The 25,829-nt window shown below is 37.3% G+C and overlaps 1 protein-coding gene across 2 annotated transcripts in view; it reads right to left on the bottom strand.

The window, feature by feature from the left end:
* LOC126190966 (chitin synthase chs-2) overlaps positions 1-25,829 on the bottom strand; it is a 336,208-nt gene that overhangs the window by 2,268 nt on the left and 308,111 nt on the right. The window contains exons 20-22 of one of the 2 annotated variants that reach the window (XM_049931630.1): positions 16,670-16,846; positions 4,899-5,066; positions 4,381-4,621 (exon numbers count right to left, since the gene is read on the bottom strand). In XM_049931630.1, coding sequence (XP_049787587.1) covers positions 4,381-4,621; positions 4,899-5,066; positions 16,670-16,846 — 586 coding nt within the window. Of the gene's footprint in view, positions 1-4,380; positions 4,622-4,898; positions 5,067-16,669; positions 16,847-17,086; positions 17,264-25,829 lie in introns of both variants that reach the window. The other variant, XM_049931629.1, reaches the window with a different exon arrangement.

Here is a 25,829-nt window from a genome sequence, read left to right on the forward strand (position 1 = left end):
AGTAATGTGTGTCAATGGATTGCTGACACACTTTCATGCATATGATAGTATCTTCCAGAATACCTTTTGAATTTCATATCTTAGTTGTATTTGAGAGTATATGGGTTCAAATCCTTGTTCAGTGTCCTTATTTAGGTTTTCCATAGTTTCACAAAATCACTTAAGGCAAATACCAGGATGGTTCCTTGGAAAAGAGCATGACCAGTTCTCTTCTCCATCCTTCTCCCAATCTGAGCTTGTGCTCCATCTCTAATGACCTTGATGTCCACAAGGTGTTAAAGCCTAATGTTATTACCTTCCTCTAACTTCCTTAATCTGACAGACATATTTATTGCAGCTAATGCTTTATTAACAAAATACTAATTTTTGTGCTAACATTGGGACAGTGTTCATGTGGTATCTAATGTAGCAACTACAAATAGCAAGAATTTTTTCCAGATAGCACATTGTTTCATGGTTATTTGACGATTCCTCATTGCCCTGCTATTTTAACGAACAAATGCATGAATTATCCTCTAAATGTGTGAATTACCTTGTTACATTCTGGCTGCAGTGGCCAGAAATACTGATCATGTGTGCAGTAGTTGGTGCTTGCTTGTGCAAATGTGTGTAGTTTTGTTTTCTTTTCGAAGAAGGCTTTGGCTGAAAGCTCATGTGTAACAGTTTTTTCATTGTGCCTGTCTGCTACTCAAGGTGTTATCTTTACAGTGAGTAACAATCAATCCTTTTCATAGGACTTTGGTAGGTGCTGTAAGGCATATAGAACTGTATGTTCATGGGTCTTCAAATTATCTTACATACCGTAGATTACTTCCATGATGGGTAGAGGCCACACAGTGCTTGTCACTTAACGGTTTTCAGTCTTTAGCTCTCCCAGTCCTCCCAACTGTCATCTTTCAACCTCCTTTCTTCCTTTCAGGCACTGTTCTTTTTCCCCATTATGTCAGTGATAATCTTCTTTTCCTTCTTTGTGTTGAAATAGATACTACACCTCTTTTTGGCAATATTCATCTTGCATTCTCACTACGTGTTTTTGCCTTTGTCATTATACCCTTTGATAGAAGTGTTATTTAGTTCTAGATCTACAGCATTTCCACCAACTTTTAAATATTCCTTCTTTTCTATTTGTAACTACACCCTATTTTGAATATTCCTTCATTATTTTTCATATTATAAAGCTTCTTCACTTGTCACGAGTTGAATGTCCATGAATAAGAGGCTATTTTGATTACTGGTGTCTGAGAAAAACATCCAAATTTGACCAGTGAGAATATGGATGCTCTATATGCTTTTGTCTTTATAACTTATAGAAGCTAATGAAAGGTGAAGCTCTTGCTTAAATCTATAACATGTTATGTATTGAAGTAAACTCTGCTAGAAAAACCCTGATCAACCATGCTGAGGTTGGGCAATGAGCCAGCACCTCATTCTTCATAAAAGAAATTTTGACTTGAAATAAAGGAGAGATACAGTTCCACATCCTTGATGTTTTCTCATTCTTGTTGAGGAGGATAGGTTTCTGGATATGAGTAGGTGTTGATATCAAAAATATTTTCCTGTGAAACTGTGAGGGAGGTTATATGATCTGTGTCTGTAAAGACACACGCTTTTGTCATTTATTACTGTATACAGAACAAGTAAACTCATTACACTAACCTGGCTTAATAAAACTAATAGAGGAAATAAACATTAGAAAAATTACAGGGGATCATTATGAGTTTTATGAGATAAAGATAGTGTTGAAGCAACTTGCAAAGTTGAGTGAGATACACTTTCAGGTGATTTGTCAACAGTTACATAATGTCTACAGGACTTTCATCATGGCTAACCTACAAGTAATTTCCATCTTAAATAATGAATGGCATGTTATTTCACTGTTGTTGTGCACAAGGCAGTTTTGTGTGAATAGGAACAAAAGATTTCATGATTGGTGAGGTAGTACCATTATGGTTATATACAATTATTACATTTTTGTGATGCAGCACAAAGTAAAATTGACATTCAGTTGAAAAGGGGTAAAATGTGTTTCATAGAGACTGTTCTCATAAAATATAGCTTCAGCCAATAGGCATGGCATATAAAGATTCTGTAGGTATTTATTTAGTGTTATTTCAGTGAACAGAGATCAGCTCCAAGTCATAGACGAGACTAGATGAATACTGCGAAGCTTTACTGAGGCTGTTCACTGGTTTTTATGTACAACTGGCTGCCAGCTTTTATCATATTATACAGAGTCCACCAGAAATGTGTACACACTTAGTCAGGCTCTATCAAGTCTGATATTGTCGTTCAGTTTGAGTTTCAAGTGTGCTGGACAGATGTTAGTACTTTCATCTTGGTATTGAGAAAACAAGATGGATGGAGCTCACTAGACATTCGAGCAATGAAAATCTATTGTGAAGTGGTTTTTCAAGTTTGATAATTGAAGTGTAACATCAGGGGAAGCAGGAGTTTGAAACAGAGCTGCCAACCCACCTAACAATTAAATGCATCATTGACAAGTTTCAATTGCATGGAACGATTTGTGGTATTCACAAAGGAAAATCAGGAAGACAGCATACAGCTACAAGTCCAGCTTTGTTGGCTCTCATGTTGGAAACATTTGTTAATTTTCCACAGAAGTCTGCTACACAATTTTCATGTGAAGAGGAGGTTAACAGCACAAGTGTATGAAGAATTCTGAAATCTGCCAAGTGGAAAGTTTACATTCCATGATTACTGCAAGTGAATACAATTTTGCCAATGGTATCAGCAAAACTGATGATAAACAATTTGTGACAAAGGTAGTGTGGAGTGATGAGGCACAATTTAAATTTAATGGAATCATGAATCAGCATAACAGTGTGTACTGGGCACCAGAAAATCCGTATATGTATGTGGATAAAGCGGTCAATCTATCAGGGGCTCATGTGTGGTGTGGACTATCATCTAGGGGCTCAGTAGGACCCTTTTTCTTTGATGCTACTGTCACTGGAGAAGTGTACCTGGAAATGTAACGCACATCAATTTTGCCAGGTATATGTGTGCTTTATGGAGCTGATGAAGAGGTCTTCTACCAACAGGATGGGGCACCACTACACTACCACCTAGCCATACGAGTTTTCCTGGCTGACTATTTTCTGTGGCATTAGACTGGATGAAGAGGGCCCATTGAGTTCCCTCCTTGGTCACCAGATCTAACACCTATGGACTTTCACTTGTGGCAAACTGTGAAAGATGATGTCTATTGACATAAGCCACGCACGCTGGAGGAACTTCGCAATGAGATTACAGCGACATTTGCAACGATCTCCACCGTAACGTTGACTGATATAGTTGCAGCAACTGCTGGTCATTCTGTTATGTGTATAGCCACTAACGGTCAACATTTTGTACATTTAAAGGAACCATGTGCTAAACAGAAGGTTGTACAACATGTGTGATCAATTATTAAATGTAAAATAAACACATAAATAATACTTTTCATTCCTTAAAGTGTGTATATATTTTTCTGGAAGACTCATCATTAGCTTTCCCTATTTAATGCATACTCTCTGGAATATCTCCTGTATCGTGTAAATGATAGGAATTCAATACATGGCCATGCTACAAAAAGTTGTTGACCAGGGTGTGGACTTAGTTTTTTACTGTTGTTCAGAAGTACTTTGGTGGGAAAAATAGTATTGTTTATTCTTTCCAACTGTAGCAGATTGCACAGGGTTCTAGCTTCCTCTTATTTACATCAACATCTGCTATTCACATGTAAGTGCATGACAAATGGTTCATTGAACCACTTTCAAACTATTTTTTGATCATTCTACTGTTGAATAATGCATAGTAAAAATTAACAACCATATATTTCTGATTTCTACTGTTTTACTATGAAGATCATGTCTCCCTGTGTGTGTGATTTTGTGAAAAGATTTCTCTGCATTGAAAAATGGCTTTGTTTTAATGGGTGCTACCCCAACTCACATATCATATGCGTGATACACTCTGCCATATTTCACAATAATACATAATGAGATGCCCTTCCTTGAACTTTTTTGATGTTCATGTGGTAAGAGTCCCATGCTATGAAATACTCAAGAAGATAAGCAAGCATTGTAATGGCAGTCTCTTTAATGGATTTGTTGCAGCTTCTAAGTGTTCTGCCAATAAAATTCTGTCTTTGGTCTTCTCTACAACATTTTCTATGTGATTGTTTCAATTAAAATTGTTTGTACCTGTAATCACTGGCTATTTAGTTGAATCTGCAACCTTTAAATTTATGTTATTTAGCCAGAAAAGTTTCAGAAAAATGTTAAATCCCATAATGTTAGGTAAGAAATAATGATTGGTGAAAAACTGTCAGTGTAATCATCACACCATACCTCATCACCAGGTGCTGTTTTAACATACCTGGAACATTCCCATCAGCTGTCATATTGAAAAAGCGCTGTTTGAAAGCAACATCAAGTGTTCCAATAGTCCTTGTCTTCTTTCTCTGCCTTTCCAAGTTATGGATAGTCCGCCTGTGTTCAGGTTTCTGAGCACCTGAGTCATTCTCATAATCACCATCCAAGTCACGTAATCTCTGCATATTCTTTGCTATTTCCATGAAGTTTTTGTCTATTATAGAGTCCTGTGACAGATCTTCCTTCTGTGGAAAAAATTATTCAACAAATAAAGATCAGTAAAATTTAAAGGAAATAATGGCTTTCATAATTATACTACAGTTCTTTGTCAATGGCAGCTTCCTTTAGGATCTAATAATTGTCTAGCATATAATGCTATTTAGCAGCGATAAGAAAATAAGACAGTAAAATACATGTTCCAGGCAATGATGTACTAATTAACATACTGCTTGAAGGAGAAAATTCCAATTAGCATATCAAGTGTTTTATTTTACACTTTGTTTATTGTCTATAAATTCTTACCTTTCTGTTAAAGCACCACCTAAGTTCTGTGGATGCAAGTATATGTGACAGTGTTCCAAATCGGTGAAATAACATAGCCACAAATTGTATCACCAAAATCAAAGCAAAGAAGAACACAAATACCAAACCAATGGGCTCAAGCTGCAGATACTCTTTGGTTATGTGAACCTTAGCAAAGAGAAAAATTTAATGCAATTAAATAAGAATATATTATAACAAGTTTCATCATTTTATAGATTGTAAAAATATTTATCAAGCAAAATTTTCTGATAATTTATAAAGAAAAAAGGAAAAAAGAAAAGGTAGTGAACATTGCCAATCACCATCAAAAGAGTACTAACTTTGAGCACTGTAAATTCCTGACACCTGACTGCCCCGTATGTGAATACCAGTAACTTATTTATGTCAAATCAGCTGCAGTAGTATTCACTGCACTGTCATCATATTACTAAACACTTTGAAAAGGTCAAGGTCTGTGCATTTCCATTCATTCCACATAATAGAAATCTTCTACTTTTATCCATACAGCTTTTGTTTCATCAAACAACTGTCTCAAATATGAGACACTACATGTACACTGTTTGGAAGAATAGATCATTTACTGAAGATCAAATCATGGCTCATGGATACAGCTCACTGGACTGAAAATTTCTTTATGTTATACAGCCTTTCTCAGAGGGCTGTGCAGTAGGCACTTATGGCTCTTCTATTTTTAAAGATAAAATCCGTAAGTTGTGTCTGCAGATGTGCAGACTTCTGGCATGCTGCTGGGTATCAGTGCTTCCCTATCCCTTATACAGGCCATGCACAGCATATACCGATTAAATTTATGTATGAAAATCATTAAACATGTGCCCAGCAGAGTGTTTTTAGTGGTAACAAAATTAGGTTAGGGCAAGATACCACTTTCTTGTACCAGAGATTGTTAAAACTGAGTTTGTGCCATTGTAATGTGAACAGATAATGTCATTAATATAGTCAAACAATAATTTAGTTATTCTGAAATACAAAACTTTGTTTTATCAAATCTCGCCCCCTTCATTTGCAACTAAATAACAGTCTTACTTCTGTGTTATTTATGGGTGTTCCCATGTAAGATGGAGATGACATACATTCCAGTTATTGCCCATGTGATAACTTGGAAGAGGCTCACTATTCATTTGTGTAGCAAAATGGAATATACTTTCAAAATTGGGATTTGTTAGTAATTTGAGAAATATAGAACACAGCTAATCTTATAAAAATGTATGAGGCAAACTGTCTTGAGACATGTGGAAATAATATGACCATACACTGCAGCACGAGATTACTAGCTTTGAAGATGATTGGCAGAGCTCTCTACTTTAAAAGTTAGTCATATAATTGTATGTATGCCTTTTTGAAGGAAAATAAAATACTGAAATATTCTGAATCAGACGAAGGAGACCATACGTTTCAGCAGTTAAAACTACTACTATAAACATTCAGTAGTAAGTGGTGAGCTGGTACAAGAAAAGATACTGCTAGCTTCTTCATATATGTCATGAGTCAGTAAAACATATACATATTTCCAAGGCTGAGGTTTAATATCTGTACATATTGGTGCTGGCTGTTGGTACTTCTGAAGGAGAAAACCAAATTGAAAGCTAGGAGGAAATCTATATTCCTTTCATGACTGTGGTGCTGTAGTAGATATACTATAACATTCTGTTCTTTTGTTTGTCCTCTTCTCAGTACCTCACACTCAAGGTGGGTAGCAAGTGAGACAGTACAGTGATTTAGGTTTTCTGCAGTCTCTAAATCCTTTCAGGTAAATTCCAGGTTTTGTCCTTCAAAAAGTCTGATTTCAATTCACAGTCCTTATCAGACTTTGAACTTATGCAATTTCTGTAATAACTGTGCTATGTACCTTTATTAAAATAGAATAATATGTAGCACAGTTGGTCTTATAATGAATAATAATGATGAATCTCATACAAGAAAATAAGTCATCAGTCCATAAAGGAAAGATATACAGGGTGTATCAAAAAGTATCATCTGATTTGGCACATCTATGTTTCTGAAACTAATAAACATGTGCAGTGAATTTTGTTCTTTGATGAACGGGAAACTCAAAAAGATTTTTTCATACTGATTCATAGGTGCTCAATACTGCACAAAACATAAACACAAAATGCTTTCTGTTGTCCTGCATGGCGTATGTCAATTCAGTATTCAAATTTTTACCACACTGCAGTGAGCAGGTCTTGCGTTACAGATTCCACTGCTGCCGTTGTGCGATGTCTCAGCTCATTTATTGTTGTTGGTAACAGAGGCACATAAACAGAGTCTTTTATAAACCCCTACAAGAAATAATCACATACAGTCAGGCTCCAAAGACCTTGGAGGCCAGTAATGTAACGCTGAATCATTTGGTCCAGTGAAACCGATTGATCATTCCATAATCCTTTGATTTAAAAATTTCCACACTTCCACATGCCAGTGCGGCAGTACCCCATCCTGTTGGTAAAAGAAGTTGTTCAAATCAGTCACCAACTGTTGCAAAAGAAAGTTCTCAGGCATAGCGAGACATGTGCTTCCAGTAAAAGGGTTCTCTGCAAACAAAACTGCAGCATACACCTTTTCCCGTGAAACTGTACAAAACACATTAAATTTTGGAGAGTCCCTCTCATGCTGTACAACTTCATGTGGTTGTTCCATATACCATATTCTCAAATTATGACAGTTCACCTTTCCATTTAAATGGAATGTTGCCTAATCACTAAACACTAATCATGGAAAAACAGTTATCCTCCATCTTGCCAAGAATGAAATTACAGAACTCCACACATTGTTCACCTTCATGAAGAGCTTGCAGTAACTGAATTTCGTATGGTTTCACGTGTAAATGTTAACACAACACATGTCAGATGGACATCGGGAGCATGCTGAGTTGTTGAGCTGTATGGCAAACGGATTTCTGTGGACTCCTTGTAAAACTGTGATGTATGCGTTCAAGTTCTGTGTCAGATACTTGTGGACAGCCCAGCAATTTGCCTTTACACAAACAACCTGTTTTTTGGAATTGTTCATGTCATCATTTAATGCTCTGTACTGTAGTGGATCCACACCATAACTAGTATGAAAATCAGGCTGATCAGTTATTACTGACTTGTACTGCACAAAACATAAACACAAAATGCTTTCTGTTGTCCTGGCACCATTTTTACTATAGCTGAAATGGGCAGACACTGCTGTTATCTTGCAGAATCCATGTACAACTCAAGAATTTACATTGTTCACACACATACCTCAAGTAACATTATAGTTATGATTTTTTTTTTAAATTGGATGGTTCTTTTTGCTACACCCTGTATCATTTTTTGTGTTACATTGTTTATCTCCTAATTCCATTAGTTTCTAAGTATTTAATTTTGTATATTTAGATGATATAATTAGTAGCTGACTATGTTCTCTGCTGGTATAGTCTCCTGTCGTTCACCTCATTTATATTTTAGACTTTTGATATTAGTTCACTTAATTAGATTATAAACATATTTCTCATACCAATGTAACTTTTTATATATAACTGCACTGCTCTTATATTTACAGTCATGTTTCATTAAAAAGGCATTCATAATTAAAAATAAAAAAGAACTAAAATGATTTGGTCTGAACTGAATGCTGCTCCACTAACATACACATGATTTTCAGTCAAAAAGTAGCCATAGCATCCTATTTTACTTTCAATAATCTCTGTGTAATCCAGTCTGTTTACTATTTTTGTGTTAAGTAATTTGCACAGATATGCATGAATTTGTGTATCTTACATTTTATTTATTGTACACAGTGCATCAGGCATAAATATAAAAACACACAAGACATCACACTTTTACCCAAAAAGCAACAAAAATTTAATGGGTTAGAACTTCCACCAACACATATTGAAATTTTAAAGATATAGACAGGATTAATTTACACACATATTTTGTGAGTGTGGAAGAGTCATTGGCAAAAAGATGTACATTTTGATTTTACAGTGTGATATCTATTGCCTGCAACACAGATTTTCTCACAAATTTCCTACCATTGTAGAGCTTAAATTACTTGGTAGTAGTACTAAAGGGTTGATGTGCTAAAGAGCTGTAGTAGTTGGCATTGTTTCTACTGTCTATTATTTTTGTCAGTGAGAAAAAATTTTGGAATAAGTACGTAACTGATCTCTCCAAATCTATTAAGTTACTGTTGCATAAAGATAATTGCTGGAGTATAAAGACAAATGCAATGCAATCGTACAACAGAGGCTACATATACCACATCATGTGTTGGACTGTGAATAATATAATTGTATAAATAGGAAGATCCCAATCAGGAAATTATTAAAACAACAAAGAGAGATAGCAGCGCAGTTCCTAATACCACCAATAAGAGCACATAAAATAGACAACAGCAGTCTTAGCTTTTGGTATCTTAAGTTCCTTCCTCAGGGAGGAGAAGAAATTGTTGGTTTATGTTTGGTGGAAGGGGTTTTTGGGGATGTTGACTATTCTGGGAGGTGTGTTTCCTGAAAGTAAAATATAGTAGTGAATAGTAATAATAGCTCATCATAATTTAAAAATAATCTCTATTTAGTTTTATAACTCTTCCACTCTTCCATTTTATTTCAACCATTCTAGTCTTCACTGTTAACTCAATGAAGTTCCATTTTGTGAATTGTAGGTACCAAAAACCCCAATAACTGAATATATTAGATTGTTTCATAGTTCCTTATAGAAGGATTGAAGATGAAGTATCTCTGTAGGGACACCATCACCTACATTTAAATCTGTACACAAATTTCAGATGTATGAAAAACCACTTTTATTTATCACAGACAAAATACACAACAGTAACACTCCAAAAACCAAACAAAATAGCACAAAGATAGTTTGTCTATACAAAAAGGTGCTTCACTGACCAAACTTGATTAATCGACCATTTTACTGTCACACAGTCTCCACCTCCTTCCCTCTCAAGTGCAGAGCACTGCAAATGAAGGGGTATTTGAACTTCACCGCACATCTGGTTCTCATGCAGAATTCTGCTGTGAAGGGTGTGTAGCCACAGGTATGTCCTGTAAGCAGGAGCCAGACATTGGCAAAGCAGCTGCTGGCGATATGGGTGTTTCAGTGCACTGCACATTAATGGGTGTAGGCATGCTGCCATCTGAGGGTGTCTGTACGACTCATACAGGCTTGGCCCTCTTAATGGACATTCTGTAGCATTTACCACTAAGTAATATATTAGTCATATGATTCTTGCAGCACAAAATTGGAAAAGGACTGGTGTATGGGGATTGCAGGGGGGCTTGCATGAAATCAGTGAACAGCTTGACATGGGTGCAATCAGTCAACACATTGTGCACAAAATTTGTTGGAGCCATGCTGTTAAACTGGGGACCATTGGATGTTGCAGATATATACCTTAAGGTGCTGCACCAACTGAAGTAGCTGCAAATCAAATGGCAATGGCAATTGGACTGAGGAAGTCTGCTGGAATCCTTAAAGGCTTGCCAGAAGCCAAATTTGTGGCTGATGTACTGAGGTCCATTTTATATGCTGTTTGTTAACATTAACAGGACCATCTGGTGTGCTTGTGGTTGGTTGGTTGATTTGGTGGAGGGGACAAAACAGTGAGGTCACCAGTAGCATTGGGTTAGGGAAGGATGGGGAAGGAAGTCAGCCATGCCCTTTCAAAGAAACCATCCTAGCATTTGCCTGAAGTGATTTAGGGAAATCACAGAAAACCTAAATCAGGATGGTTGGACATAGGTGTAAACCATCATCTCCCAAATGTGAGTCCAGTGTGCTAACCACTGCACAACTTCTCTTAGTGGTGTGCTTGTGTCCACTTTTTATAGTGACACACGAGAGCGGCCTTCAGTGTTCAATGCCACCACTCGACCAAACCATTGCTGTCCAGATAGTAACTAATGATATGGTGTCATTGAAAGCCACACTTTTTGGACAATTTGGGGAAGAGGATCAACTCAAATTGTCATCCCTGGACCATTGTCATGTGAAGGGAGTGACCAAAACACGCCACCCAGGTCCTGACAAACATTTTTGCTGTCATTTTGGCAGAGATGTCAGTAATTGATACAGCTTCTTCCCATCATGTACTCCTATTCACTGCAGTGAATAGGTATTTGTAATGTTCAGAGTGTGGCAACGAGTGAATGAGATCAATGTGGATGTGGCCGAACCTCCTGACAATTCAGAAGAAACTATGTGTGCCAGGTTATGTACACTATTGAAACCTGTCTTTCTAAATGGCGATGAGATGTGATGTCTAGGTCAGTGTTGTGAGATGCCGTATCATATTTTTTCACTGTCAGCTAATAGCCCTATCTGCTGTATGCACAGTCATGTGGAGGGATCATTCAGTAATAGTTGTAGTTGATGGTCCGCCACTTGAGTTTTTGCGAGTTTGGTGTAGTCCTACATTTTCACCAAGTTGTCAGTTCCAGAAAAGTAGTCACCAACTATATCTTCCATCCCTTGAATATGATGAATGCGCATGGGTGACATATTTATACACATTCCAATGTATTTGTCCCTGCTGTAAATATTTAGAAAATACACTTAATGGTTGCCAATGGTTATTTACTTTTTAATGTAGAGCCACATCAGTGGTTGGCATCTACTACCATTGCCAATGGTGACCAGTATAGGATGGGCAAGCAGCATCACCTTTGTGAAGCTCTTCTGTAAATGACTGAAAGTTTTATCCATTTTTGACATCTACAGGTGTACCAGTTACCCATGGCAGTTTTACCAGACAGAGCATTGATAAGGGGTGTTTGCGTGGCAGCAGTCTCAGGAAGATGGCATCACTAAAAATTCTACATCCTAAAGAAATGTTTTAGTTGGCAGTTATCTTTCAACTTTGGGAGGTTAGATGAAATTTGTAGAAGATGAGCAGGATATCATATGATATTTTTATTTAAAGGTTTCTTAAGTAACCACAATAAAATATTTTTTTTAATTGTTCTGCTTTCAGTGTTGGGGCCCTGTTGTCTTTTGTATTTACTAGTCGCCATCCACTTAATACCTATCAAGCAGAATTAGTCTATTTTGCAAATGACGCAAGTATTATAATCAATTCCAACAGACATATAGCAATAGAAGATGTTGTGAATATGATTTAAAATGATTAGTGACTGGTTTTCTGCAAACTGACCGTCTCTCAGTTTTTGAGAAAATAAATCATATTCCTCTGTGCACGTCAAAAAGTGAAACAGCAGTGGCAAATTTAAAATCTCAAAAGGAGTTAGTAAGCGAGAGAGAATTTTCAAATTTCTTATGTTTGAATATTGATGAGAATTAAAAATATTCAATGGTACGAAAAATGATCATTTGAGGCAAAAAAAGTCTGGGAAACATGGGCTGTAAAACACATACCTTGAGAGCTGTGAGTTTTTCATCTTCTATACTGTGAAACAGTTCTCTTCTACTGCTAACTCTTATCTTTCCATATTTTGGCAGGTAGTAGTATGGACCAAAACAAGAAAAAAATGTTGAGTAAATGTGGACTCTTGAGTGCATACCTTAACAGCTAACATCATTGCTACTGTGAAAGCTATCTCTTCTATTGAACAAATGTTCATACCTCTCAAGGTATGCATTTTAGAGTGCATGATTAATAACAATTTTTTCTTCTTTCTGTCCATATTACCTCCTCCCAAAATATGGAAAGGAAAGAGCTTGCAGTACAAGAGATCTGTTTCGCACTATCGAAGACCACGATTTGCTCATAGCTCTTATCATCTTTGGTAACTTACTCTATGATATTAAATGTTTGACAAATAAAAAAGTTGAATTTGAAAGTAAGCTGAAAATGTTCATTCTGGATAGTTCCTACCCCATATAAGAATTTATATTTAGAAACTTGTAGCACATTTAATGCAAAAGTGTTACTTATTTCATAGTGTTATCAAACTAATTTTCTTTCCATTATACGAAGTAATCTGTAAATGGGCAGCATGTAGCCATACTGAAATACTGACTAAGCTAATATTCTGTAAACTTTTTCATTCCACATCACTATGATGTATCATACAAAGTCACCCATGGAACATATAACTAACTCTCCCTAAAAGGAGCAAAACCTGGTCTTTTATTATGGTACTATTGTGAATTTGATGTTTAATCATAAATAGTAATTGTTCTTTTACATTTACTGTAGAAAAGTCTGTGCAACAGGCATTGGATAACACACAATAATAACTATTCCTTAAGAATAAGAGACACAGACAGATACATTACAGTGAAGACCATTACAATATTCAAATTTATTGGAGCACATGAGTATTAGTGTACCATGAGCTTTTTGCAAACTTTTAATTTTTTATTTCATGGGAATTGGTAGTGATAACAGACCATAGGACTGCAGCTTCAAAATGTCTGTAGTTTCAATAAGTGACCGTAACTTGCATGTCATAAATCAATAGGAGGTACTTTTTATTGTGCACTATTTCATATAGTACTGTACCAATAATATTATTAGTCTGGAATTTTCAGATATTTGTCTGTAATAAGGAAAAAATGATGACAGACATATATGACAAACAAGAAGCAGTATTTTGATTTCATTCAATCTGCTGTGTTACACTAACATATATGTGCTCCATATAATTATTTACAGTGAACTGTGAACATGAAATGAGTTATAACTAACTTTCTGCTTCCTGGGTTACAGAAAATGAGTGCAGCTGATATAAAACTGATCATTAATTGTAGAGCACCATCTTCCATAACAAGTTCCATTCCATAGTCAAGAGGAGAAGTGACATAAGGTTTGATCAATAAATGAAGCTCGAAAAAGCTTCACATATTTATATACATAGCCATATGCTCTAGATTTGTGTTTATACAGCCTTGAAAGACTACTGATTGTTTGTAACTGAGTTAGTATTTCATTTTAAATCTATCAATATAAAGTTGTTGACAGATAAAAAAAGTTGTTCATTGGATTCAGATAGTGCTTTTAATGTCTATTTTAGAATATGCAAACAGTTCTAAAATAGCAAATGTGAATTAAAATACTAATATTCACATAGACCATGACTGACACACCAACTTCTGGAAACCCAATATGAAAAGACATAAATCAGCTACATCCACTGGATAAAAACTTCTCAGTGTGAGCAAATGGAAACCTAGTGTTTTATTTTACAGTGTTTTCTCATATCACATAGTACTAATTACAGTATGTGTTCTTGTTTGTAAAACAATGAGACTATAGGTAAGTTTTAAAAAAATTGAGCTGACAATCCCTTTTACCTAGAATGTGAATTAAATTATGTATTGAACAGCTTCTGCAAATAACAAATAATTTTGATGCACAAGAAATAACCCCCCCCCCCAATCTGCTCGCCCATCAACTGTCCCCCCCCCCCCCCCCCCACACACACACACACATTACCTGTGATGAATCTGTAATTGTACCCTGACCCACCACGATAAAGGAAAGAATTTATTTTCCTGTTAATGAAGAACGAGAGATGATAAAATATTTTAATGTGCACTAGACATAAAATCTTATAGTCTTTATTAATTTTGATTTCTGTCCATATAACACCACTATTTATTGATCATACCTTATATTAACCAATATTTTATCCTACTATCACCGCTATGTTCACATGCAGGCATGGAGACATTTATAAAAAACGGTAACACTCGCACATTTAATGCACAATGTTATCTACAGCACAAGTACAAACAGTGCTGATATGCTCAGGTTTTTCAAATGAGATGTATCATACCAAAGTACTGATGTATAATTGCATGGTCCAACATATGTTTCATGAAAAACCTGTTGAGTCTAATTGTATTTGAATTGCAAAATGCCATCTTCCGTGCTACTGATTCAAAATTTGCAGAATGATCTAATCAAGAATCTAAATTCAGAAGCATGTGAAACGGCATTGTGTAGATGATGGTGATACATTTAATACTTTTTTATTAATTTTTTTGTTGCTAAGGACATGAAACAGCAAGATGGTGATTATGAATGGAAGCAGTTCGTGGAATTTCCACAGCAACAAGTTCTGTACTATTGCCACAGTTTTAAACAGGAAATGTTATTATCTCATGAATAATTTTATCTGGTGTTTCGGAGTTTTCTCTTGTTCTTCTGATAATCCACTGTCTGTCAAAATTTTTATTTATTTTGTGATTTTGTGTTCCAGTTGCTTACTCCCCAATAATTCCCATCCAAAATGTTCTTACACATCTCTCATTTGAGATTCTATCATTTAGAATTTTTGCTTATGTCCTGGTGGTCCACTAAGAACCAGTAATTCTGTAGCCTTTGTTTCTCATCCTTTCCTTATTGTTAGTGCAGTTCACTACAGAATTAATTTTCTGTGTTAATTTTACATTTGTAATTTATTTCTTAACTATGTGTAAGTGCCTATATAGGAAGCTTCTTTTTATTTGTCCCAAGTTTTTGGTACTGGTCCATGGCTTATTCACCAGGTATATGGCTCTCAGTATCGTCATATGTGCATTTGTTCTCTCATTACTTCTTTCATTATACTGCAAATGTTTAGTTCATTACACTGACAAATAATGACAGCATTGGTATTTCTTTACTCTGATTATTGTCCTATTCCAGTTTGAGTATTTAAGTCTCCAACAACCCAGTTGTTTCACAACTTTTTTTCTCTGTTACCTTCATCTTCAGTGTAATCTAATTCTTGCCACTGTGTGTCTCAGATAACCCAGACCTTTTCTTCATAGTCTTTCCACTGAAAAAATGTACTTAATTTTAAAACTTACTCTGTTGATGTTACAATGAGAGGTCACAATTATGATCCATGGAAGATGCAGATAAGTTAATAACAGTTTTTTATTTTTTTTTATTTTTTAAGCAAATGTTGTGAGCAATCCTGTATTTAATAATGATAATAATACTCCTATAGCTGTGTGGCCTGAGAAAAAAAATAAAGAAGAAGAAGTATAAGAAGAATAAATTATCCTTTCTAAATGCTTGTCTATGACACAGCACCTCTTCTGTTTAATGGTTGGTGACCTCATGCCATGTGCATATTATATTCTGCCCTGGGTTTTCATTTGATACAGATCTTACAGTTTGAAAGTGCACAGTTCTTTGGTCAGTAATTCCTTTACTTGTGAAGTAATCTAAAGATATTTGTAGTTTTTTTGTGTTCAGCATTCTACTGAAAATCAGTACTGCTAATCTGGATTGAAAATACTATCTCTGCTGAAAAAAAAATGGAGAAAATTTTTTCTTCTCAGGTCATGACATTTATAACACTAAGTTTACTTCATCACAGCAGTCTCCCTAAGTGCATTAAGAACTATCAACTAGAATCACTAGATATTCACAGTATCTACCATGCAGTTTCATCATTCCCAGATTTCATGAATCCACTTGTGCCTGCACCTTCTCAGCATTCATTTACATATACAGTAGTATGTACATGGAGAAAAATTTATAGTCATACTTGTGCTGCAGAAATAATAAAAAGATGTTACATTGAAAGTTGCAGTAATTATCCAGTGAGGAAGCTAGAAGTAGTGGTGTCTATGAGAGCAATGAAAAATGAGAATAGTGAGATTGGTTACAGGAGACAGAACCCATGTGAGTTTGAAGATTTGTGTCACACAGAAGGGACTAGAGGCCAGCTCCTGTTATTGACAGATCCGAGCCCCAGAGCAAGCTTATGGGCTCCTCCCGCCATGCGCCTCTCCCGTGAACACTTGGAGTGACACAGCAACAAGGCTGGCAGCTGCATGGTTTACCTCTGCTGTCTCTTCGATATAGGTGATGTTTGTCTTGACTCCAAGTGGCCAGTCAATATGTAGCATGTCCTTATTCAGTTGCAGCAAGAAAACAATAAGCACAAACAAAGCATTGAACATGAAGAAGGCGAACACGGACTTATTCCGTAGCTCTTTCAGATCAGCAGCAATTCTTGCCTGAAATAACATATTAAGAAACACATGCACCTTGATTTTTGTATCTTATACTAAGAACTTTCTGAAAAAGAAACAATCATCAAACCTGTGTAACTATTCTAAATTCATTAGAGTACTTCGATGTAAAGGTCAGTCCTGCTGGACTTCTTAGAGCTGCTGACAAAACAAGGAACAAATGATCTGTGCTAGCTGCTTTGCAGAAATCACTAAAAAAATATAGAAATAAGAGATCCTTCTTACCTCCTGACTTTCTTCATTAAACGTAATGTTTGTTTTGACTCCAAAAGGCCATTTAATATGTAGCTTATCCTTACTCAGTTGCAGCAAGAATACGATGAGAACGAACAGTGCATTCATCATAAAGAAAAAAAACACAGACGAATCTCGCAATTCTTTCAGGTCCTTTGCTATTCTTGCCTAAAAAAATAATAATCTGGGTTCGAAGTTTGAAGAACAAGTCAAGACAGAAGAACCCAAGAGTAATTAGTTATTAGACATGTCTTCAATGTTGATATAAGAAATGATTAAGAGCTGCTTGTTTGTTGAGAAGTTGTTAACACTTTAGATCAGGTTTAGCCAACAAGAATCCTGTGAATGCCTCACAAGCAATGGCATAAAGACTTGGGTGAGCAGAGAGATAAAAGATTCATGGAGCTTGTTAAGAATTGCATGTCAGCAGTATGTATTAAAACTTCCAGGCTTGTGGTTCTCACCACACCATTCAGTATTATCAATATTGCACGGGAGCTTTCAGAAGCATTCATACCTCTAAACAGGTGTGTTGGCTCTTCCTGATTTAAAATAAAATTTAGAACATAAAGGACCCATAGGATTTGATGATGAGGTTTTTATATAGCATAAGATAGAAAAAAAATATTATTTACAGTTTGCAACTATCTGCAGAAGTTTTGAAAACAAAAATGTTAGTATTACATTGTCCAGTGTTATACTGGTAGTTTCTTTTTTCTTATTGGTTTTCAGCATGGTAATGAGGCTGGAAATGAAAAGAACCACTATCAGACCTTCAGAATACTGTTAGATGTGTTAAGGAGTTTTTTATATGTATGCATTTAACCAGAATAACAATGTTAGTCTTGTCATTAATGACATTGTGTCGTGTCAGGGTCACTGAGATTAATGTTAGTAAAGAAAATATAGAATTATGAAGCCACACATTCACTTAAATCTGAAAATGTTAGCTGTTACTGGTAGGATACATATTCTAAACATTAAGATATTCCCAAATATTCTGTCAGCAAAAATGTTAGAAAGGAATTGAAATAGTAATTTGTACAAAGAAGACATTATAAATATGGCTTCTGTCATTATAAAGGGTAAAAATTTTGCTATAATAGTACACAAGTACTCTTAACTATTAATTGTAGTGACTGATTTTATATAATGAAATGCTACTATTTACACTTTGCACCATGGGAAAACAGAGTTTCATTTTGACTTTTGCAGAATCTGTTTCTGAGTGTCAATAAGAACTTGAAGTTAAGTTGCTATCTTAAACTGTTCATTCTGAAATGGACCACACAAGAAATAAGTACATTTGGAGAACACTCAAGAGAGAGTCTTAGATTTCTTAATATTAGTTTCTATTTGTAAAAACTATCGAGATGCAGCACTATAGCTGAGGTAAACAGCAACTGAAAAAATGAATAGATATAGTGGACATTTCCAGTTTTCAAGTAGACTGTAATGGAAAACCCTTCAAAAACAGAAATATAGTAGGAAAGTTCTGTAGAATGTAAATAATTTAGGAGTAAAGGAGACCACTCACCGAATAACGGAAGTGTTGAGTCGTTGACAGGCACATGCAAAGGAGCATGAAAGATAACAAGTTTTCACTCTCTTTTGAGAGTAGCTGCTGATGACTCAGCACTTCTGCTATTTTGTGATTGATCTCCTTTACTCGTAAATTATTTACCTTCAAAAATGTAGAATGATAGGTACATTGATGACTAGGTTTCAGGCTAACAATGGCTCATTCCTCCAGCTCAAAGAGCTAATGTGTATTTGTACGTAAATTCCCTGATTTGTTATTCAAAGAATACCAAAGACAGGAAATTGGGAACATCTTAATGTTAGCAACTAAAGGTAGAACCACAGAAATGAAGGAACTGATCGAAATTTTGTAGCAGATTATCTTATAAAAATCACAGTAAGCATTCAGTAAAAGGCATAAGAGAGCAGCAGAAACTCCAGAAAAACCAGATGATTCTCTAAATACCCCAATGTAGTAAACAGAAAAGCATAACTTCATAGCTTGATAGTGTCTAGAAATAATCTTATTGAGAGCAGACTAACAGGAAGGCAGTCATACAACCCCAAATTATTATTTTTTTTTACTGAAATTGCTTATTTGTGTCACTAACCAAACTGTGCTATAAGTGAAATGGATTAAGCCTTGCTTAATAGATGAAGCAAGATAGCATAAAATAGTTTCACAAAACATCACAACAAGCTTGAGTTTCCATAAATGTCAGGCATTCTTCTCAGAGCAGAATTTCAAAGGAGATAGTTGAACCTGAACTAAATAAATTTCATATTTGTCAATATAAGTAACTGATGAATATAATAGAGGGAAACATTCCACATGGGAAAAATATATCTAAAAACAAAGATGATGAGACTTACCAAACAAAAGCGCTGGCAGGTCAATAGACACACAAACAAACACAAACATACACACAAAATTCAAGCTTTCGCAACAAATGGTTGCTTCGTCAGGAAAGAGGGAAGGAGAGGGAAAGACGAAAGGATGTGGGTTTTAAGGGAGAGGGTAAGGAGTCATTCCAGTCCCGGGAGCGGAAAGACTTACCTTAGGGGGAAAAAAGGACAGGTATACACTCACACACACACACATATCCATCCGCATATACACTGACACAAGCAGACATTTTTAAAGGCAAAGAGTTTGGGCAGAGATGTCAGTCAAGGCGGAAGTACAGAGGCAAAGATATTGTTGAAAGACAGGTGAGGTATGAGCGGTGGCAAATTGAAATTAGAAATTAGCGGAGATTGAGGCCTGGTGGATAGCGAGAAGAGAGGATATGCTGAAGGGCAAGTTCCCATCTCCGGAGTTCTGACAGGTTGGTGTTAGTGGGAAGTATCCAGATAACCCGGACGGTGTAACACTGTGCCAAGATGTGCTGGCCATGCACCAAGGCATGTTTAGCCACAGGGTGATCCTTATTACCAACAAACACTGTCTGCCTGTGTCCATTCCTGCGAATGGACAGTTTGTTGCTGGTCTTTCCCACACAGAAGGCTTCACAGTGTAGGCAGGTCAGTTGGTAAATCACGTGGGTGCTTTCACACGTGGCTCTGCCTTTGATCGTGTACACCTTCCGGGTTACAGGACTGGAGTAGGTGGTGGTGGGAGGGTGCATGGGACAGGTTTTACAACGGGGGCGGTTACAAGGGTAGGAGCCAGAGGGTAGGGAAGGTGGTTTGGGGATTTCATAGGGATGAACTAAGAGGTTACGAAGGTTAGGTGGACGGCAGAAAGACACTCTTGGTGGAGTGGGGAGGATTTCATGAAGGATGGATGTCATTTCAGGGCAGGATTTGAGGTAGTCGTATCCCTGCTGGAGAGCCACATTCAGAGTCTGATCCAGTCCCGGAAAGTATCCTGTCACAAGTGGGGCACTTTTGGGGTTCTTCTGTGGGAGGTTCCGGGTTTGAGGAGACGAGGAAGTGGCCCTGGTTATTTGCTTCTGTACCAGGTCAGGAGGGTAGTTACGGGATGCGAAAGCTTTTTTCAGGTTGTTGGTGTAATGGTTCAAGGATTCCGGACTGGAGCAGATTCGTTTGCCACGAAGACCTAGGCTGTAGGGAAGGGACCGTTTGATGTGGAATGGGTGGCAGCTGTCGTAATGGAGGTACTGTTGCTTGTAGGTGGGTTTGATGTGGACGGACATGTGAAGCTGGCCATTGGACAGGTGGAGGTCAACATCAAGGAAAGTGGCATGGGATTTAGAGTAGGACCAGGTGAATCTGATGGAACCAAAGGAGTTGAGGTTGGAGAGGAAATTCTGGAGTTCTTCTTCACTGTGAGTCCAGATCATGAAAATGTCATGAATAAATCTGTACCAAACTTTGGGTTGGCAGGCCTGGGTAACCAAGAAGGCTTCCTGTAAGTGACCGATGAATAGGTTGGCGTACGAGGGGGCCATCCTGGTACCCATGGCTGTTCCCTTTAATTGTTGGTATGTCTGGCGTTCGAAAGTGAAGAAGTTGGGGGTCAGGATGAAGCTGGCTAAGGTAATGAGGAAAGAGGTTTTAGGTAGGGTGGCAGGTGATCGGCGTGAAAGGAAGTGCTCCATCGCAGCGAGGCCCTGGACATGCGGAATATTTGTGTATAAGGAAGTGGCATCAATGGTTACAAGGATGGTTTCCGGGGGTAACAGACTGGGTAGGGATTCCAGGCGTTCGAGAAAGTCTGTTACCCCCGGAAACCATCCTTGTAACCATTGATGCCACTTCCTTATACACAAATATTCCGCATGTCCAGGGCCTCGCTGCGATAGAGCACTTCCTTTCACGCCGATCACCTGCCACCCTACCTAAAACCTCTTTCTTCATTACCTTAGCCAGCTTCATCCTGACCCACAACTTCTTCACTTTCGAACGCCAGACATACCAACAATTAAAGGGAACAGCCATGGGTACCAGGATGGCCTCCTCGTACGCCAACCTATTCATGGGTCACTTACAGGAAGCCTTCTTGGTTACCCAAGCCTGCCAACCCAAAGTTTGGTACAGATTTATTCATGACATTTTCATGATCTGGACTCACAGTGAAGAAGAACTCCAGAATTTCCTCTCCAACCTCAACTCCTTTGGTTCCATCAGATTCACCTGGTCCTACTCTAAATCCCATGCCACTTTCCTTGACGTTGACCTCCACCTGTCCAATGGCCAGCTTCACACGTCTGTCCACATCAAACCCACCTACAAGCAACAGTACCTCCATTATGACAGCTACCACCCATTCCACATCAAACGGTCCCTTCCCTACAGCCTAGGTCTTCGTGGCAAACGAATCTGCTCCAGTCCGGAATCCTTGAACCATTACACCAACAACCTGAAAACAGCTTTTGCATCCCGTAACTACCCTCCTGACCTGGTACAGAAGCAAATAACCAGAGCCACTTCCTCATCTCCTCAAACCCGGAACCTCCCACAGAAGAACCCCAAAAGTGCCCCACTTGTGACAGGATACTCTCCGGGACTGGAACAGACTCTGAATGTGGCTCTCCAGCAGGGATACGACTACCTCAAATCCTGCCCTGAAATGACATCCATCCTTCATGAAATCCTCCCCACTCCACCAAGAGTGTCTTTCTGCAGTCCAACTAACCTTCGTAACCTCTTAGTTCATCCCTATGAAATCCCCAAACCACCTTCCCTACCCTCTGGCTCCTACCCTTTTAACTGCCCGCTGTGTAAAACCTGTCCCATGCACCCTCCCACCACCACCTACTCCAGTCCTGTAACCCGGAAGGTGTACACGATCAAAGGCAGAGCCACGTGTGAAAGCACCCACGTGATTTACCAACTGACCTGCCTACACTGTGAAGCCTTCTGTGTGGGAAAGACCAGCAACAAACTGTCCATTCGCAGGAATGGACACAGGCAGACAGTGTTTGTTGGTAATAAGGATCACCCTGTGGCTAAACATGCCTTGGTGCATGGCCAGCACATCTTGGCACAGTGTTACACCGTCCGGGTTATCTGGATACTTCCCACTAACACCAACCTGTCAGAACTCCGGAGATGGGAACTTGCCCTTCAGCATATCCTCTCTTCTCACTATCCACCAGGCCTCAATCTCCGCTAATTTCTAATTTCAATTTGCCGCCGCTCATACCTCACCTGTCTTTCAACAATATCTTTGCCTCTGTACTTCCGCCTTGACTGACATCTCTGCCCAAACTCTTTGCCTTTAAAAATGTCTGCTTGTGTCAGTGTATATGCGGATGGATATGTGTGTGTGTGTGAGTGTATACCTGTCCTTTTTTCCCCCTAAGGTAAGTCTTTCCGCTCCCGGGACTGGAATGACTCCTTACCCTCTCCCTTAAAACCCACATCCTTTCGTCTTTCCCTCTCCTTCCCTCTTTCCTGACGAAGCAACCGTTTGTTGCGAATGCTTGAATTTTGTGTGTATGTTTGTGTTTGTTTGTGTGTCTATTGACCTGCCAGCGCTTTTGTTTGGTAAGTCTCATCATCTTTGTTTTTAGATATAAGTAACTGATGAGTCAAATTAAAAAAAAAAAGTACAAGTTATCAAATAAATTAATATTGCTAGTTAATAGTTACTGTGATTAAAGTGCGGTAATTCACCTTTCCTCAGTTCCTCAGTAGTGGACAGTTGGCCTTGGAAGCAATAAGTGTACTAAAACAAAGAGCTAAGTAGCAGTTTCGTTCACAGAGTTTGTGAGACTGGGGAAGTTATGCAAAAATTCCCATGTGTAAATTGAGGATATTCAAACATTTTATTTAAGGGGTCATTCACTTCAAATTTCATTGCTTATTATGATATGCAACATGTTCAATACACCACTCGAGATAAGTTTATGTCAGAATTCTTCTCCCATGTTTATCCTAAATTTATTCGTATACAATTCATACTAGGATTATCGTTTTCAATTTTTCTCTTCTTGCTGATCCTTCTATTATTCTGTCTGATTTATTCTCCTTTTTACCCCCATGACATCTCTTGTCAGTATTCCCCTTCATGCATTTCCTAAGGTTCTGTTGCTTTTAGACATAATACATGTATCATTTTATATGTCTACAAGTCTCATCATGTTCCACATGTGATGCTCTAAGAAGAAAGCTTGGCCAATTTAAGAACTTGGGCTTGCTCAGATGTCTATAAGAATTTCTAACTGAATAGTAATCCATTCTCCTGGTGAAAAATTATGTCCATTTCTTCCACATTTCATTATAATATTTCATGTTTTTTTTCTAGTTAAGAATTGAGTGTAAATTTGATTTGAGACAATAAACTACTAAGCATAGTTTCATTTGCTGGTGAAAGATTGCTTTACCAGGAAATGAGATAGTAAGAAGAATAAAGTTTGTTTTCTGTGTGTACGGCAAGAGAAAGAAAGCATCAAACAGTGAGTGTTGATTATTTCAAATTGTTTCCCAGCTGCAACAAATCTAAGTAGGTATTATACTGATACTGTAAATTTCAGAAAGCTATTGTTTCTAATAGATTAAGCCATCATACTGTAAGGCATGAATGTTGCAATAAGCAGCAGCTCAATTATATTAAAGCAAAACTATGATACTTTTTCATATAAATGTTTCCCAGATAGATCTGACAAATTAACAAGTAACAAAAGCTGCACAGATCTGCTATTAACCATTTAATTTTAAAGATTTTAAAGGAAAGGCTGTGTGACAACTATTGTGAGCCAATATCCAAACAAAGCAAATGTTTTTGCCTTTTGTTAATATGTATTACCATTAAATCTGGAATGACAGTGGAAAAGAAATAATTTTATACTGTTTTAAAGGAAAATAAGTTGTGGACACATATTTTTGCTGTGGATCATAGGAAGACAGCTAGCAAGGTACAATTTCTCACTTAATATTACATTTTCAGAGCCAAACATGGTGTTGTTTTGTTTTGTTTTTCCTAAATAGAATATATTGGAATACTCCTGCCAACCACTTTTTATACATTGCCATGACTCTTACAGAATTCTTAGCAACAAGATTTATATTTGAAAGATAAAGTAGTCCTATTGTGTGCTTGTTTTCTAATCTGTCATGTGGATACGTGATCAACATAGAACCGAATAAAAATGTGTAGATTGAATTTGATATTCATTAACTATTTGACTCCAGCAAGCCAGTTCACTTTACTGTATACTGGTTCTTCTTGAAACCTGTTATTTACATGCTTAGTAATCTGACAAATGGAACGAGCAGTAAATAAATATTACATCTGCATTTGAGTGAAACAAAAGCTGCAGAATGTCATCAAAAAACCAGCCTTGAAGAAGAATTCACAGCAATGTGGACCAAACAAACTACACAGAAGAAAGAAGGTATCATGATGTCAGTACTGCACTGGTAAACCTGTTTTATTGAACAGTAATGTTGTCTCAGTGACTGCAGATGTAACAGGGGAGCCAGACACATAAGAAACTTCAGCCACATCAGAAACTAAGCACGGTTCCACAGCAGTGGCTAAACAAGTAGCAAGGGAACCAGACACAGAAAAAAATACAGCTGCAGATGAAAATCTGAGAATAAATGGAGTGGGGAAATGGAAAACAGTGCTTCCCACACACCTGACTGATTTTTTATTGACCTGAGAGAAAATAAATCTACAGGGTAAGCAGTGATGATGAACAAACATTGTCTGTATCCCATGAAAATAAGTCTTCCTGCTTCAATAAACAGCAAAAAATGAACAAAATGGTCCAATTCTTCTCATGCATTTAAACGTTCAGTACCTGGAAATAAACTGCACTTGCTGCAGGCTGTCATGGAGGAACATAATATGTATGTTCTGACAATAGTAGAACATGGCCTAAAACAGGATGAAATAACATACTTTAATTTGGATGCCTATTCCATAGTATGTAATTACTGTAGGCAGTTTCAGAAATGTGGTGGGGTAACACTTAAAGTTAATCAATATATTAAAGTAAAAGAACAGTTTTTTTAAATAGTACTGCAGAGAAGGGTCATTTGAATTAGTTGGCACTGTGATACATTATGAAGGGTTCATGAAAAGCACAATGAAACACTGAGTGTTGGGTGCTATTGCCCACCTAATGTAGGTTTGATCATTTCTTCAAATGGTTCAAATGGCTCTGAGCACTATGGGACTTAACATCTATGGTCATCAATCCCCTAGAACTTAGAACTACTTAAACCTAACTAACCTAAGGACAGCACACAACACCCAGATCATTTCTTCAAAAGCCTCAGTAAGATAATTGGTCTA

Source organism: Schistocerca cancellata, chromosome 6, assembly GCF_023864275.1.
Source record: "Schistocerca cancellata isolate TAMUIC-IGC-003103 chromosome 6, iqSchCanc2.1, whole genome shotgun sequence".
Lineage (NCBI taxonomy): Eukaryota > Metazoa > Arthropoda > Insecta > Orthoptera > Acrididae > Schistocerca > Schistocerca cancellata.